The sequence below is a fragment of the Sminthopsis crassicaudata genome, chromosome 1 (assembly GCF_048593235.1).
Source record: "Sminthopsis crassicaudata isolate SCR6 chromosome 1, ASM4859323v1, whole genome shotgun sequence".
NCBI lineage: Eukaryota > Metazoa > Chordata > Mammalia > Dasyuromorphia > Dasyuridae > Sminthopsis > Sminthopsis crassicaudata.
In genome coordinates this window covers 555,902,307-555,920,752 of record NC_133617.1, presented here as the reverse complement: position 1 = coordinate 555,920,752, position 18,446 = coordinate 555,902,307, and the positions used below count along the sequence as shown (strand labels likewise).

General features: G+C 34.0%; 1 protein-coding gene across 12 annotated transcripts in view; it reads right to left on the bottom strand.

Moving 5' to 3' along the window:
* Positions 1-18,446, bottom strand: part of MCTP1 (multiple C2 and transmembrane domain containing 1) — a 722,542-nt gene that overhangs the window by 322,587 nt on the left and 381,509 nt on the right. For all 12 annotated transcript variants that reach the window (XM_074282070.1, XM_074282074.1, XM_074282073.1 and 9 more), the window contains exon 3: positions 16,352-16,494. In XM_074282070.1, the coding sequence (XP_074138171.1) occupies positions 16,352-16,494 (143 nt within the window). The remainder of the gene's footprint in view (positions 1-16,351; positions 16,495-18,446) is intronic.

The window sequence follows — 18,446 nt, the reverse complement described above, 5'->3', positions numbered from 1 at the left end:
GGGTAAAAACTCCTTAATTAGGAAAAATGAGCGAGTAACCTATATCACTCACTACAAGTTTGGTATTCTGAATTCTGAAATAATCTGAGATATATTTAGTTATTTTGAGGGATGCCATATCCCTTCTTTATCACCATCTTTTAAGTTCTTTTCCTTTCATTTAAAAATACATACTATACAATGCTCTAATGAGTATAGTTTTCCCCAAATTGAACAATGATGATATATCATAAAAGCTGAGGAACATAAGTCTCTATTGGACAGTCCTATGAGATTTCCTTTCCTTTTCCCCAGTTAAGTAGAGATGTTGGGAATGGAAAAGTATAATTATATATAAATATGATAGTATGAAATTCAGCAAGGCTTTTCTCTACATAGGGCTCTTGTCAGGATAAAACGAGATAATGAGTTCAATTTTCCCATATTTTAAAGTACATTTGGGTTCCATGCTTTAGGATGGCAGGGGCAAAGGTGAGGTAAACACACACAAATATGAGAAAATTGAGCTATTATATGTGAAGGCACTTTGAAAAGTTTTTTTTTTTAAAGCAGAGTAAAAATGTGAGATTGTAGCAGTGTCATTAACAATAATAAAATGTAAACAAAAATAAAAGAGACTGTGGATTTGCTACATGGGCATATCTTTATCTTTCTCCTTGCTTAGAAAAAGATTGTTTTTTAAGATATTTGCTCAAAATATACTCACATATCACATCACAAATATCACTTTCTTAAGCCTACTATGTTACTCTAACATATATTTTAATCATTTAGTAAGTCCCAATATGTCAAAAATGAAATTAGAATTTAGTAGAATTTAGAAGTTTTTAAATCTATCATTTTGGCTCATTTTCCACAAAATGTTCCATCATGGCAAAAAAAGTGACTGGCAGAAGTTGTGAATTTATTTATGTGATGATTCTGTTATTTCAAAAAAAAAAAGTTGAAGTGTCAGGGAAAATTTTTTTAATTCCTCTCTGATATTATGTACCATTTCTATTAGTGACCATCATCACTAGTATCTGATTAGGGTAGCAAAAACTAGATTATGAGCATTAAAAACTGATTAAGGAAGTACTATTCAATATTCTACTAAAGCTTTCCTATATAAGGCAAATTTATTTATTAAGGAAACAAACATAGATGAGTAAAAGAATAAAACAATTATTAAGCATTTACTAAGTACAAAGCACTGTGGTAGACACTGGACAAATTAAAAAGAAAATCCCTGCTCTTAAAAAGTTAACATTCTAATGGGTGACTCAAAATACACTTAAGATTTTAGCTGCAAGTCAGATAGAAAGATTAAAGGTCACTAAGATGTTGAAGCAATGAAGATGTCACTTCTTTAATGTCATTTTTAATGAGGTTGAACTATTTCTGGTTCTCACACTGACCCATGAGCCAAGGACCTTGGTGACAACTTTCTTTTTTGTGGCCTTCAGTAGATGTAGCTATAGTAACTACAGAGACAATTGCAAGACTGCATCCTCATAAGGGGTTGCTTCTCAGGATGATTGCTATAGGTGACTGGCTGCAAATATTGCTATCACCTTTTGATTTGAGGATCTTGGGCTGTCACTATAAGGGTCTATAAGAAGATGGTAATAAAGATGGTGGTGATGGTTTGATTTGTTGGCAGAGTCTATTTCCTGTCTCTTCCTTAAGGAACTTTAAGGCAGTTGAGGCACAATGGAGAGAGGGCAGGGTTCTAGAATCAGAAAGATTTGAGTTTAAATTCAGTCTCAGATAATTGCTAGTTGTATGATCTATAACAAATCACTTATTCTCTTGTTTGGCTCAGTTTCCTCAATTGCAAACTGGGGATAACAGTCAATTACTTTTTGTAAGCACTTACTATGAACCAGGCACTGTGCAAAGTATTGGAGATATTCTTAAGAAAAAGAAAAAAAAAACAATTTTTTGCACTCAAGGAGCTTATAATATAATTGGGAAAGGCAAAACACAAAAGAAAACTGAAAGTGGGGGGCACCATGAGTTATCTTAAATGACATGATAGAATTAGAATCATGCAGAGTGGCTGAAAAAAAATGAAGACATTATAGGATAATAATAGTATCTATCTTGCATGGTATCAAATGAAATAACATTAGTAATAATATTAACATTTTGTTACTATATTAGCAAAACATTATCTTAGTACAGTGCAGGGCACATAGTAGACACTATATAAATACATATTCCCTCCCTTACCTCATCTATGAGCTTCTAATTGGAATGACATAAAACTTCTTAGATATGTATTTCCCTATTTCTAATTTAATCAAGTATGCCCTTACCTACAGGAAAAAAAAAATGAGCTTCTTTTATTTTATTGCTTAATTTCTTAGATGAATTAAATGCTTCTGAATATTTGGAACAACCCATAAATAAAAAGACATTCTAACAAAACTTTTTAAAAATCTCTTTTATAACCTTCAACTAAAAAAGCACTGAGAGAATGAGTTGGAATAAGGGAGGAAATAGCCCCTTTTTAATCACTGATTTTTATCAATGCATACTATTACCATAGATTGAGAGGGATATGAGGAGATCCATATATTCTTTAACATTACTGGGAAAACAACTCAATGATTATTATGGTTTTTAGGAAATTCCTATTTATTTTATGTTATAATGGAGTTTTTGTTTAGAAAACCTAATGTAATATGACAACATTGAAACAAAAAAATAAATAAATAAAAGGTGAACTCTGTGCAGAACATTGTACTAATCACTAGGAGAGAACCAATTATACAGCAGCCTAAGTACTCAATTTGTACTCTATTTCTACTAGTGGGGATGGACTGGAAGTGTGGTGATGTGTGGAGGAGAAAATAAAAACAGCCATTCAGTCAATAAACATTCAGAAAATGCCCACATATATCAGTGGGCAGCCAAGGGATACATGGAATAAGAGGCCTGGAGTCAGAAAACTTATCTTACTGAGTTCAAATGTGGCCTCAGACACCTACTAGCTGTGTGAACCTAGACAAATTACTTAACTCTGTTTGCCTCATTTTCTCATCTGCAAAATGAGCTGAAGAAGGAAATGTCAAACCACTTCAGTATTTTTGCCAAGAAAACCCATACGGGATTATGAATAGTGGAACATGACTAAAATGACTAAATAACAAATGAATCAGTGGGTAGCTAAATGGCTCAGTGGATATAAAGTATAGTATCAAGAATTGGGAAGATGAATTCAAATTCAGCCTCAGACAATTAATAGCAATGTGTGGGCAAGTCATTTACTCTCCATTTGCCTTAATGAACAGAAGAAGAAAATAGCACACCATTTCAGTATCTTTGCCAAGAAAATCCCATGGACAAAGATCCATAGGGTCATGAGAAGTTGGTTATGACTGAAAAACTGAATAATTCCTGCACTCAAGGAACTCAAATCTAATGTGGGAGATGGCACACAAACAACTAAGTTTGAACATACTACAAATTAAAAACAAGCAAGCATTAGAATTAAGAGGTAGAGGTCAGAAAAGGCTTCTTGTAGAATATAGAATTTTAGATGAAACTTGAATGAAAGCAGGAAAGGCAGGAGGCGCAGAAATAAGGAAGAAGAGCATATATATCTTTTTTTAAAATTAATAGTTTTTATTTATCAGATATATGCATGGGTAATTTTACAACACTGACAATTGCCAAACCTTTTGTTATAATTTTTCCCCTCCTTCCCCCCCAAGATGGTAGGTTGACCAATACATGTTAAATATGTTAAAGTATAAATTAAATACAATATATGTATACATGTCCAAACAGTTGTTTTGCTGTACAAAAAGAATCGGACTTTGAAATAGTGTACAATTAGCCTGTGAAGGAAATAAAAAAAAGCATATATATTTTAAACCTGACTATACACACACACACATATGTGCAAAAAATTAATTAACATATGGAATACATATGGAATATGTATCAGAACTAATAAACAATTATAATGAAAAATATATAAATAATTAAGTTAATAATATAAATAATTAAGTTAATAATAAGAAATTAGAAATAATAAAATATTACAATAAATCAAAACTATAAGAGGGAACCACATTACTAATATGGGAGATCAGAGGTAGCTTATTTGAGTTAAGCTCTAACATGTGGGTAAGAATCCAAAAGATGAAGTCAAGGGGGAGAGGGATATTCCTGGAATGGAGGTCAGTCTAAGCAAAATCATGAAGTCATCAAAGGATAAAGACCTAATCATTTTGTTATAACACAAAGTGAGGAGAGGAGAATGATTTGAAATAAATTAAGGAAGATTTAGTCAGTGGATTATAGTTTTAGAAATGGAAAGGACCTTGGAGATCAGTCACATATGTAGGCTAGAGCTACCTACCATCTCCCATATTTTGTATAGATAAGAAGAAAGCCATAATCTAGAGAGTCAAGTTATTTGTGTTAAGTGGTACAGGAGAAAAAAACAGCAGAAATAAGAATTCCAGGTTCTGTGACTCCAAATCCAGTACTCTTACCCTTATGTGATGGTAGATTGTTCTTGAATACCAAATATGAACTTGCCTCATCATGGACAACATGGGGTCAAGTGGCGCAGTGGATAGAGCACCAGCCCTGAAGTCAGAAGGACCTGGGTTCAAATTTGACCTCAGACACTTATCATTTCCTAGCTATGTGACCCTGGGCAAGTCACTTAACCCCAATTGCCAATGGGGGGGGGGAAAGATTTTATCTGTTCATCAAAAAAATTTATTACATTAGTAGTATGAAAGATTAACTGAAAATAATAAAACCTATTACAATACAATAGCAGTAATATATGCAGATAGTCCTGAGGGCCTGTATAAAAGTGGTAGTAGTAGGACTAGAAAGACATTATGATGATGCTATTCAGATTATGGTAATTAGGTAGTGCAGGAGATAGAGTGCTGGGCTTAAAGTCAGGAAACCCCAGCTTCCTGAATTCAAATCTGACCTCAGACACTGAGTGGCTGTATGATGATGGGTGAATCACTTAACTTGTTTGGTTCCGTTCCTCTTCTGTAAAATGACTTGGAGAAGAAATTGGCAAACCACTCCAGTATCTTTGTAAGAAAACCTCAAACTAACAAAGAGCTGAACATAACTAAAACAACTGAACAATGCCAATAATAATTGAGATTATAATGACAGAATATGGCAAATGGTTGTGTATTGTGCATGTAAAGAAAATAGTTATAGTTTCAAAATAATGTATTCTTGAAATATTAAAGAATAAAAGGTAAATAAAAGGAGTTTTAAAAATTTAAGGCTTAAAAATAATGAAGATGAAAATATGTGCAATGCATTAAATATTTGTGTCACTGATAAAGAGAGAAAACAGAAGGATAGAGAGGTTAGAGGGAAATATAATGGACTCAATTTTTTAGCATACTTAATTTAAATTGGTGGTGGAACACCTAAATGCAGATGTTCTGTAGAATATGTGAGCATATCGCTTCTTGGCCTTTTGGCTAAAATATGTGAGCCTACAGCTTGAAAATGAGAGGTCAAGGCCAGAAATATGGGTACAGAATTCATTTGCATAGAGAAGATAATTGAAACCATGAGAGTGGATAAGATTTCCAAGGAATCAACCATAAAGAGAAAAGAAAATGTCTTGGTCTTTGGAAAATAAGACCAACATTAAGAAAATGGAAAGATGACAAGCAAATAGTGAAGAAGAAAGAAGTAGAATTAATAAAAATGTAGGAGGATCATGTTTCACTAGTGCCTCTAAAATGGCTATTTTTAATTTAAAAAATCTTTAAAAGCATTTAATTTATCTTCACACATTTCTATATTGTGTAAAGTCAGGCAATAATAATATTAATAATGATAGCGGTTAGCATTTTTTGTGTTTTAAGGTTTGCAAAGCATTTAACAAATGTTATGTCATCTTACCCTCACAACTACCTTCGAAATTAGGCACAATTCTTATTCACATTTTACAGATAAGGAAACTCAGACAAATCAAGTGACTTGTCCAGAATCACACAATTAGCAAGTATCTATGGTCATATTTGAACTTGGGTCTTCCTGACTCTGGGTCCAGTGCTCTATCTATAGTGCCATCTAGCTTCCTTATATGTAATTAAAAAGAAAAAACAAAGCAAAACTTATTGATTACTTCCTCCTGGTCATTGATCATAAACATGCTTTTGATATGCATTGCAAATACCTATGACATCAGATAAAACAAATGCATATTTTAGTATATAAAATTTAGGACTGGATTTTACAAAACAAAAAATACACAGAAAAAACAATTTCTACCATCCAGTCTATACCAATCAATTTACCCCAAAACTTCTATGTCTTCTAGGATTATAAATTGAAACAAAATGAGATGTGTTCAGATGTACAAAATCTTTCCAGTACCACAGAAGGCTACTAAAACTAACACATGAAGTAATAGGGAATGAGGTGTAGAGGGAGTCTTCAGTGGGACAAGTCTAAATAACTCTAAACTCCAGACCATTTCCTTTCTTCATTCTCAAGGATTTTCCCTTTTCCTGAATTTTACATATTTACCTCAGTTCTCCACTTATATTAGGGATTCTTAACCTTTTTAGCATTATAGATGCATTTGGCAGCATGACAAAGCATCTGTGGACCTCTTTTCAGAATAACAATTTTAAATGCATAAAATAAGATGCTTAGAAATATACAACTGATTATATTGAAATATAGTTATCATTTTTTTAAAAAAAATCTACTATTTCCAGGTTAAGAACCCATGACATAAAGAGAAAAACATGGGAGGGAATAACATTGAAAGCTAACATTCCTTCATTAAGGTAGGTATTCACACATTTTAATACCTAGACATTATTCCTTAGCCAGAGGGGAGGCAGCTATAAGTGAAATCCCCAGGATAATATGTAGATCAAATGAGGAAGAAATGGGAAATCAAAGTCCCACTGTTTCCTAAATTCCTGTTTCAGAAATTTAGAAGACCCCTAAGGGCTCAGAAACTCCATATCTCACTCCAGAGAATATAGGAAAAAGAAAATACTCTGAAATGTATCATAAAGTGAAATAAAAATTTAAGCAGTTACTTCAATTTTCAAGGCAACAAGTATCAAACACTGAGAAATGTGAGCCTCATATAATTTTTATTGTATTTAATTAATAATACTAATACCTCATTTCCATATAGCCTTATGTGGTTGGCAGAAGGAACCCAGTCCCATGCATGCACATTTGCATTTGAATATGTTAACACCTTAAACTAGTAGAGTTTATGAGCCCCAGAATTACTGAACATCCTATAAAGAAGCCTGACAACAAAGGGACAAAACTCAGGATGTGTCTCCATAATAGGTACTGAGTTCAGTCAATAAAATTAAGGACCTCACTGGGAATCAAGACTAAAATCACTATGTGGAAGTCAGTGTAATGAGTTAAAAGCAATTTATTTGCATCATCTCAATTTCCAGTTCCTTTAGTTATCTTAGGGGCTGTATTGAATTTCAAAAAATGATAGCAAATTAGTTTTATATAAGTTTTCTAATGATTTTAAAATTAAATCAAGTACATTTTGTGGTGAACTCAGTCCATCAAATATGGAGAAATAAAAATTAAATTCATATAATATTACAGCATATGAAAAAAAAAAAAGAACAATGCTGACTCGTATCTCATATTCAGTTTAAGGCTTGAGGAATGGCATATACAAATTAAAAACATGAAAAAATTAGTTACTTTCATGGTCTAAGTAGACACTGATGGTCAATTCCCAACTGTTCCCAGAAAATCAGGCATAAATGAAAAACAAGTGGACAAATGGTGTTTTCACTCTTTAACAATACAGGGACAAATAGATGAGATGCCTGACTGCTTCAGAGTCATGTGTGATGGATGGTACAAGTAGAAAAATGCACAGTGAATGCAAAAATATCTGTGGTTTAAGAGAAATTTTGCTCAAAAAGTCAGAGACTTTGTTATTGTAATCATGTTTAAACTGGTTCTAGAGATCTGCCCCCCAGCTATTGATCTAAAACATTCTTTTGAGTAATATACAGTCTCCTTAGACTTAATCTTTGAGAAAAGAAATGATGCTGGACCATTTTTTAAAAATGAAAAATATAATAAATCAATCTTTTGCACATTTTATTATCATTTGACAGCTCCAAACTCAAGGTATTCTTAGCCAGTATCAAAGAATTTTCCAAGACAACAAACTTCTTAATAGTAGAATGATTCTAAGTAAAGATGCCTTCTGTCAGAACCCTCTATTTTAATTTAATACTTGTTGGATCCCTAATTCTTGACAAAAAATTGACCCCCCCTCCCAAAAGTAGTTTATATAAATACCCTCTTATAGCTTCTCTCTCTTCCACTGTGACCCTATGTGCTGATTCTAGGCCTTTGAATGATAGAGGCAGTGAAGGACCAATTTAAAATTTCAATTCATTTCAACAGCCTCTGAAATTGAGGTATTCCTTTATCAGAGCTGAACACATCATATTACTTAAGCAGTGGGCCACAGCAGCATTGTAGATTCAAAAAGGGTTCCAAGGCCCTTGTCTTATCTTAAGTGTTACATTTTAACCTGCTATGTCTATTGCTACCTTATTACAATTCTTTTTCCAGTTTGCTTCCTACTGGATCCTACCATGGGAGAAAGCAAACCACAGAAACAGGAACAATCCCCTTTTCAAATAATACATGCAAAATTAAAAGTTACATTTTTTTCAAATAAAATTGAACATAAATATTCATTATGTACACAGTACATAGAAAAGACAACTCCAGAATTTTTAAAAATGAATTATGGATTAAAAAAAACTGGAAGTAGTATAGCTTTATAGACTTTAATGTGATTTTATAACCTTGGTTCAAAACTGGATTTTGTTTTCCCTTGATGCTTTAGAGATTGGGGTATAAGTAGACATGGACCCCAATTTCCTTTAACTATGACTGTGAAGGACATTCTTTACAGTCACATATTTCCAGCTACTGGTACATTTTCATATCACCTGTCACTACAGATTTCAATACTTACTAAGATATTTTCCAGGCAAGATTAGTTTCCTATCATAGAAGACATGTGCAAGACATCAAAATCAAGAATTCCATTGAGAATAGGGAAAGAAAATGAAAATGTTGCAATTTTCAGGTAATTCTAGTATTTGAAAATGTCACAGACATCAATGGATCATATTTAGATTGTGCTTTTGCATTAGACACAGAAAAAGGAAGTTAGCATATTCACTTAGGTAACTTACCTCCCCCTCCCAATAAAGCTAGAGATTACATCCAAAACACACATCTTACAAAGCTCACAGAAATATCATGAAAATTGAATTAAATACTAGGAAGAATTTTGGAATGTATAGAATACAATAGAAAATGGTAATACACTTCAAAAAGTGTAAACATTTTCTTTACTGTTTTTTTTTTTAATGTAAGTAGCTTATTGGCTAAAATTTTATTTCATAATTCAAATTAAAAATAAGAAGTCATGGCATTATTCACCTCCTAGTCTTCTCCTATAAAATGGAAAATAAATTTTTCTTAACTCACAGATTTGCTATGAGAAAAGCCCTTTGAAAAACAGAATTATACTGTTATCATTACTATTGTTAATAATAATAATAATATGAAATAAAGGAAAATGCCTTATATCTTTTCTCCTATGTGAAGAAAGGATTCAAACATGAAAATAACATATGTATGTATTGGGGGCATGTAGGTAGCATACTGGATATAGAGCTGGGACTAGAATCAGGAAGTCAGGAAGACCTCAATTCAAATGCAAATTCAGACACTTACACAAGCTGTGACTCTGGGAAATTCTTATTCATTCTTATTCTCTCTATCTCTCTTTCAATTTTTCTTAAGGTACTTTTTTTTTTTTTTGGAGGGGAGACCTATAGTTTCTTTCACAACATAATTTATGGAAATGTATTGCATAGCTTCACAATGCTTTCTTAATGGGGGTTGAGGTGGGGATAAAGGAAAAGATCTGGAACTTAAAGTTTTTAAAACAAATGTAAAAAATTGTTTCAGATGCAAGTGGAGAAAAATAAAAACATTTTTTAAAACTCAGTGGTTAAACAACATTATATCTTGTCTGACAATAGGGACAGCCAGGTGAATAAATGATTCCAAGAAAGGTATTTTGGTTGCTTCTCCCACTCTCCATTCTGGGATTTATTCCATTAATGGATCTTAGAGTCAGGCTTTACTTATTCTATTAAGCTTTAGCTTTTAAAAGCAGAACTCCAGTTCCTTGCCCTCTGAGATACCGTCATCTTTTCTGCCACACTGGCCTGGCCTTGGGGCCATACACAGGAGCAGTTTGCCTTGCTGAAAGCACTCTTCTAGAAGTAAGCTGATTTTGTCATTTTCCTGTACTTCTAGATTTCCTCTGGATCTTCAATTGGTTATGCAAAATTTTCTCCTCCTTGAAGATCTGTTTTGTGGCTTTCTTCCTTCCCACAGAGAGAGCAGAGGAGAATGAGACTGCTATTATTGATGACATAGAATGCTATTCATGAGTACAATGCAGTTGTAGATTATATCAATAATATTGGATTTGGGGGCACAGTTCAGGGAGCCCCAGAAGATGCCTATGTCCAGTATCAGTTTCTGATACTACTTGTTACCAACTGAGACTGATATTATATGACTATGGTGAGGGCTGATCTTGACAGTAGCTGCTGGGCAGCCTCTTGGAATAGGGCCTCTGCCCATTCTTATTCTTTCAAGGCTTGTAAAAGTTATCTTCAAAATACTATTTAAAGTGATACTAAAATATTATTTTCTATCTGAATTATGCATTTTCATATAGGTAAGAAGCTTATATATTGCTACAAGACATTATACAATATAATATAATGTCAACAGAATAATCAATCAATCAAAAAAGAGTCTAAGAATTTGACATAATCTTTACAATTCCATTTCCTTACTTTTCTTCAGTCTGTCCTTGCTTAAAACACTCCAGAAATGGGCATTCATAGTCTATCTAAAGATCTCATAAGCTCTTACATTACAAGCAACATTCACATCTCAGATAGAAAATAGATGATTATGATATCCGAGGGCCCTTCCAATTCTGTGATTCTAGAAGCAAAAATTATAATACTCTGTGAACAGATAATTTAGCTCTCTCCTGCTATACTTTAAGACAATGAATTCATTTCTGATCTGTTTGGGAATGGAGAACTGCATTATTCTTTTTGACAGTTATGCTTGATATACATTAAAAAAGTTATTAATATATAATTTGACTTTCTCTTTGACTATATAATTAAATCTAGCTAGAAAATCAGTGCAAATTGCAAAAGTTAAATGCATGTAAATTTTGGAATATCAAAGGAAATAGGTTGCTTTTCAGGTCACAGTCTTGGCTGCACAAGGTCCAGAAATAGGGAAAGAGAGATGAAAAAAAAGAGGCTCCTTGGATTAAAGTGAAGAACATGAAAAAGTGAAGAAGAATGCTGGCAGGCAATAGACTTGGTCAAGAACTATTTTTTTGGACTGAGAATATTGAGAAATGGGGAAATGCTGCAAGGTCCTGAAGAGAGTAGAGGTAAGGTCAAAAGACAACTTAGAAAAATAAGAATGGTAGTAGAAAAAGGATCTAGAAAGGAAATATTGCCAAAGACAGAGAGAGGAGACTGGATTATTACATAAAATGAGTTCTTAAATCAGGCTGTGATGATGAGAGAAAAAAAGGGAGTGATGAGGTGTTTTGGTAGAAATACTAGCAGGACTTGGCAGTGAGTGAATATTTATGATAGAAGAAAAACAAAAAATAGTATCTGATAATATGAACTAAAAAGGATAGCAAAAGGGTAATGATGAAAGTAATTGAAATATGAAACTAAAATAAGCTTGAGGAATTGCTTCTACTTTTCCCCTCTATTGGGGAAGAGGGAAAAAAAAGCAGTTTCATGTATCTAACATTTATTTATTAATTGCCTATTATGTTTAGAGCACTATGTCTAAGAATTAGGAGAAATATGACTAAAAATAGGGCATGGTTCCTTGCTCTCATGAAATATACCAACTAATAAGGGCACAAGTCATTTGACAACCAAATAACTCTCTAATGGTTGGTTATTTGGTTGTTGTCCTTTGTGCTCAAAAAGTACCAAATGACACTGCCATATTGGGGTCAAGGTACAGTGTGTGTCCAACTGTGGCTAATCAGACCAATGTGAGCTGGTAAGATTTACCACTGATCAGGCACAGATAATCCATGTGAACATTTATAATGAAGATTTCTTTAAATGTGTACAATTTACATTTATATAAATAAGTAATACATTTGTAATGTAAGAGGAACACAAAGAACGAAAAAATAATGAAAGTTATAATTACATCAATTGGAGAAAAAACACTTTGTTATTTGGCTCAAATGGTATCTTGAGTTCTTCTGCAAATAATTGATCCATATATTTGCTGAGGTTTAGGTGTTGGATGAGGTCTAGATTTAGGAAACCAAAATGAGATTAGGGTTCCTGGTGGTCAGGGAGTTAAATGATGAGGTCTAGCGGCAGATTTGAGGTTCAGGATACTAAATGGAGAGGTTTGGTTACCCTATACCCCCTTGAGATTTGGCACATGGGTAGGGAGTTTTGGGGAACCCTCTTCTGGTGATGCAGAGGAATTTCTGCATGAAGGAATTTATAAACCCCAAAACCTAGATTGATAAAAAGAAGTTTATTATAGGCATTGGGGAGTCAGCCTTTGCTATGCGTGAATAGAAAGGCTGACTTTCTTAGTGGCAAGGTCTGTCAGAGACATAAAGTTTAGAGAAATCCTTTCAGAGAGGCATAAAATCTCATTAGGGAAATAGGTGAGGATAAAAAGAGAGTAGCACTGGAAGAAAATATTATTCTAGCGGGCAGAGGTTTCCTTGGCATAGCATGGCATGGCATGTTAGGACTTCTGCAAAGAGAGGGTTTTAGAGTCTTTTGTAAGCCTGTGGCTACAAGCTGGGGGTTGCTCTCAATGGGGCTGGGTACAGCTTGAGTTGAATTGAATAGAAAATCTTATTTAAATAGGGTTGGAATTCTTTAGCTCAGGATTCAACCAGCTCCATCTAGATAAACCACTTTTATCTGATTCCCTGGGGCAGTCTCTCTCAGAGACGGGGTTGAAGGAGATTTTCTCCTTCAAGGAGTCCTCATGGCTCATTCCCAAAGTCAGAGAGAGAGACAAAGAGAAAGAGTTTTGGGGCTCCCCTCAGCATATCCACATAATTATACAAAAGTAGAGAGGGTTTAGGATTGTTTATTCACTGGAAAGAGTTGGGAGCCTTCATAAAATAGATATGTCTTTTTCTTTAAGCAATGTATCTCAACTTTCTTCTAAATGTTAATTAGCTACTGTGACTTTAATTGGGTTATATTAGCTGCAATCTCATAGTCGGTATCTCACTTTTTCTCTTCCTCATCTTCTTGCTTTGACCTAGTATTTTTGATGGAAATATATAAAAGAATGGGACATCTGAAATATGTTCTTATTGTCAAAATCTACAATACTACTGATAGGCAAATGCCAAGTTAAAACACTGGATTTGATTTTTCACTAGCAATAATGGTCAACAAGTTTTTACTTATAAATCTTTAGGTGAATTCTAAAAGTATAGTCTATTTCTAATTAGAAATCTAGAACACGTAAGTGTATACCTCTGAGTATTCCTTACTTCCCCTTTATCTAATCACTAAGTGACTTGATGGCAACATCAAATTGTAGCCATTTTTACAAGTCTGCTGTCAGCATTGTTGCTCTGAACAAAAGCTTTAGCACATCTGTGAACTAGGAAAATCTTAACTTGGTTTTTGGCCTACAAGCATCAAAATTCTGTCACTCCATAAGCTTTTATTGAACACTTAGTATAATTTTCAAATTGTTAGGCAGGTCAAAGAGGATGGTGAAATCTGAGTCATTTGTTCCTATCTTCAAGAGGCATACGTATAATCATTTTCTCTCCCCTAAGAACTGAACAGGAATTTCCCCTTTCCTAGGTAAAAGGCTTCTGAACTTGGAGTTGCTAAACAAGCAACTCTCAAAGATGGTGCTATTGCTCGAAGGTTGAATCTCTGATCACACTATTGATGAAATTCTCTTTTCTATCCAGAAAGCTAGTGTTGCTGAATTTTTAACATTTGGTCAAGGGCAATCTTAAGCTGTTCTGACTTTTGTTTTGCCACAGGACTCAGTAGACTCTGGAGGAGAGAATGAGATAGATGACTTTGCACACAGCCCTGCCTCACTTAAATCCAATTCATTTGCAAGTTAAGACATTACCTTACTGATGTCTTTGGTCCTTTTGGAGAATAAAAGACAAACAACAACAAGCCTCTTTTCCATCTGATTCTCAGCTTCTATCAGCTAAAGAGTGTCTAGGCCTCCCCTTGTACCTCACCTCCTCCTCCTCTTTCTAGTCCCCCAAGAACTTGAGAACTGGAATTCTCTTCTTGGGACTAGAGGGCATGAAACTGCATAAACTTCCCACTGATCTTTGCACCAGCTGTTAATAAGTTTCTATTCTGGACAATTATTCTGACATGGGACTAAGATTCAAGACCCTGCTGTATTCTGACTCTTCCTCAACATAGATAGCTTCATTTTACTGATGAAAAAAAACTAAGGCTGAGAGGTTATCACTTATTTAGAGTCACACCATTATTAACTGTCTAAGGTAGAATTTAAATTCAAGTTTTCCTGAGCCTAGCACCCTATCCACTATGCCACTCAGTTGCCTCTATCTTTTAATTGAATACAATAGAGATAATAAAAAGCCCCCAAAGGGAAAAGGCTCCTTTCCTCTTCCTTCTGTTAATGTGGTTTAGGAGAGCAATTTAGGATGTGTTTGGGTTTAGCACTAAATGATGGGATTTGGTCATGTGAAAATTCACAATGGTCATTGTCTTTGGCAAAGGTAAATTTATTTAGGAGAAGAGATTATAGACAAAATGGAGAGATAAAAAAAGCACAGGAGTAATAAATATGAAATTGATTTGGGAGACCACATAACAATAAGAGAAAGTACAAGTTCTCTAGTGAAACACAATTAACCAGGAGAAAGGAAAAACCTCGTGAAGCTGGAGTATATCCATAGAAAAATACCATGAGGCAATGGTGGGGGGATGAGAGGAAAAATCATAAGGCAATAGTGGAGGGATGAAAGGAGAGACAGCATGTAGCATGGGGAAAGGAAGATGGAAAGACATCAAGAGGAGAATGTCCTATCAGGTTATATCCCCAAAAAGGATTCAGCAAAGATGGCATGGCATGGAAATTTAAACTCAGGGGTTTGACATAACTCAGATTTCTTAGGAAATAAACATGGCATGGTCCACAGAGGGTGGGATTATGAGGTTAAAACTGATCCCTATCAGTGCCCTTCCCTGACTGCCTCAAGGAGTAATCTTATCAGTACTTCATTCTTTCTCTGCCAACCTCCTATTTACTCAGGACTTCATTACCTGTTACTCTATGCTTTTATAATATTCTAAGTATATTATAGTTCCTTCTTTACCATTCTAAATCTTTCTCCACCCCATTAAGGTTATAAGCTTTTTGTTGACAAGGGATTATATTATGTTTCATTTTTGTATCTTCTGTCTTGTACATAGTAGGCACTTGTTAAACATTTGTTGAATTGATAGTGTACAGATTCTAGACCACAGAATAATTCAATTCAATCCAATCTTACTCTCTCTAATTCAGTTTAATTTTTGGATAAGAATGTAGCAATTTCCTTTTAATTTAATCTAATATTCTTTTACCAACTCATAAACAGTAGGCAAGTCAATAATAACACCAGTCCAAGCCTTAATGGCTCATTGTTTAAGTTTTGATGGCTTAGAATAAGTTTAAATAAAACTGTTTTCTGTTTTGGCCAGAAATTCTAAGGACTTCCAATCCCAGATTGATATTTTTTGTGATGTTAAACTGATCCATCTTTTGATTCAATTCTTACCTAACCCTTAATTACAAAAGGGCACAACTTCAGATAAACTGAAACATGATCAGACCTTAATTTAGAAAGGTCAAAGTCCCTCACTGAGTCCCAGATTATTACCAGTCATCTTGATTTTTTTCCCTTGCCATTGGACTACCATGAGTCTGGAGGAGAGACTTTTCACAGCCCTGCCTCATTTAAATCCAATTCATGGGCAAATCAAGATATCACCCTCATGATGTGATTGGTTCTCTTCAAAAATAAAGGACAAACGACAACAACAAAACAAAATACTAAATAAAAAAATGCACATGCTGCAGAGAACCTCCCCTAGTGAAAAATCTTTTTAGACAAAGAAGACAGCTTTATTGAACAAGCATTTCTATGTCAGTTTCCATTAGGGTGAAAGAAAAAAAAGTAGCTCACCTTTATATAGAGAGGTTCCCTAGGTTGATCAATAAGAATGCAAGCTTTTTCCTCCCACACAGGATTGAGATTCTTGTGTATTATTTTACTTCTAAAAACTTCTTTTCCTCCAATTTTAAACTTCACATATGGATCACTTGTCCCTGTTTAGAGAGAGGCATATTGATCTATGTTAATTATCACAAAAATAGGAATGGTGACTAATCACAAAATGTTTAATATAAGATCATGAAAAACATCACATGGGGAAAATAAAACTTTAAGCTGTTTTGTCTTATTTCCCTTATATAAGGAAAAGGCAGTCAATATATATTTTTATGTATGGAAAAGTTGTATCTTCTTTCTAGGGATAACTTGTTCCAGTTTGAATAATTATAATAGCAATAAGAACTAGGATTTCTACTGACAACTCAAGTACTAACAATAGTAATACAAGGTAACATTTATATAGTGCTTTGAGATTAAGGCTGAGAGATTTTCACTTGTCCAGACTTAACACTGTTAACTGTTTAAGATAAGATTTAAATTCAAGTTTTCCTGAGTCTAGCATGCAATCCACTATCCACTCAGTTGCCTCTATCTTCTAATTGAATACAATTCATTCATTGATTTTAGTAGTCACATTTGTGGCTAAAATTTTATGCTTTTTAAGTGCACTTAGGGAAAATTAATCCCAAATTGATTCTCAATTCCACTATCAGTAATGATATCTTCTCTCCTAAGATTTTTTTTTTAAATATTAGACTATTGGAAAAGGAATAGAGAAAATACAATTTTCAAAAATAAATATAAGCCTAAAAATCCTTTTTGATCAGGTCTATTTTACCTAATCTATTCCCTAACCCTTTCTGGTATAAACTAATCTATACCAAAAAAGCAAAGAATAGCTCACTCAAACACTTTACTCTCAGGCAATCAGGAGTTTAGTCTCTGCTTTACTTCTATACAACTGTGTAACTTTAGCATGTCATTTAATCTCTCTAGGTCTCAGTTTACTCATTTATAAAAATGAGGATGTTTGGCTACATAAATATTGAAAGTAGTATGATTCTTTGATTCTATGAGGTTATTCCTCTACACTCAGAATGTTTTTAAAGATGTCAAGAGGAAGATGTTCAATAATTTCCCTTAGTAAATCATTCCCATGAATACCAACCCACATCATCAGGAACTATTTTCTTCCCTAAACTCAAATCCCCTTATGAAGTTTAAGTTCATTTTAGTTCTGATCACAGCAAAGTGATGATCACTAGCCTCTGTATATTCAGGAGGCCTGAAAGTTTCCCATTAATCTTTTTCTCCCCAGGTTTCAAAATCAAATATCTATGACTTTTCAACAAAGAAATTAATGTCCAAATATTTTTTTATCACTATACCCTTCTCAAAGTTCTCTACTTTCCTCTTAAGATAGGCATCCATAAAATGAAGACAATAATTTAATCTGAAACTAGTGAAGAATGAAATAACGGGGGCAGTAGGGCATTCCATTATTTGCTATTCATCAAAACACCAAGTGGGTTCTAGGATATAAAAACAAAAGAGAAACAATGACTGTCATGCCTTTCTCTCACTTCTAGTGATCTCCGTCTTAAGGACCAAGCCTTACATCAAAATCAAGGTGATTTTAATTGGCCACCAATAGGTCATAAACTAAGCCGATAAGCCCTTTTGATCATTGTTTGGTCGGGACTGACTTAGATTGAATGTAAATAGCAATCATTTCTGCTTTGCCAGAAACCCTGAGTCTTCCCCTCCCAGATTCATTCGTTTATTTTTTAGATTTTTTTGGACAAGGTGAAAGAGGAGATTCTTTGCCTCAATTGCTACCTAGTCTTAATCACTGTGGTGTCAAACTGAAATCTGTAGAAGACCTGAGCCCAAAAAAGGTCAAGATCTCCCCCATCTCCAGTCGTCCTAATCTATGTCTTGCCCCTGGCCCCAGATGGCTCTGTAGGGGAGAGTGAGGCAGGTGGTTTTGCCCAGTCCTCCCTCACTTAAATTGAATTCGATTGCATGTCATAGGATCACTTCCCTGATATTATGGTCCTCTTTGAGAATGAAGAACAAACAACAATAAAAACAAGTAACATCAATA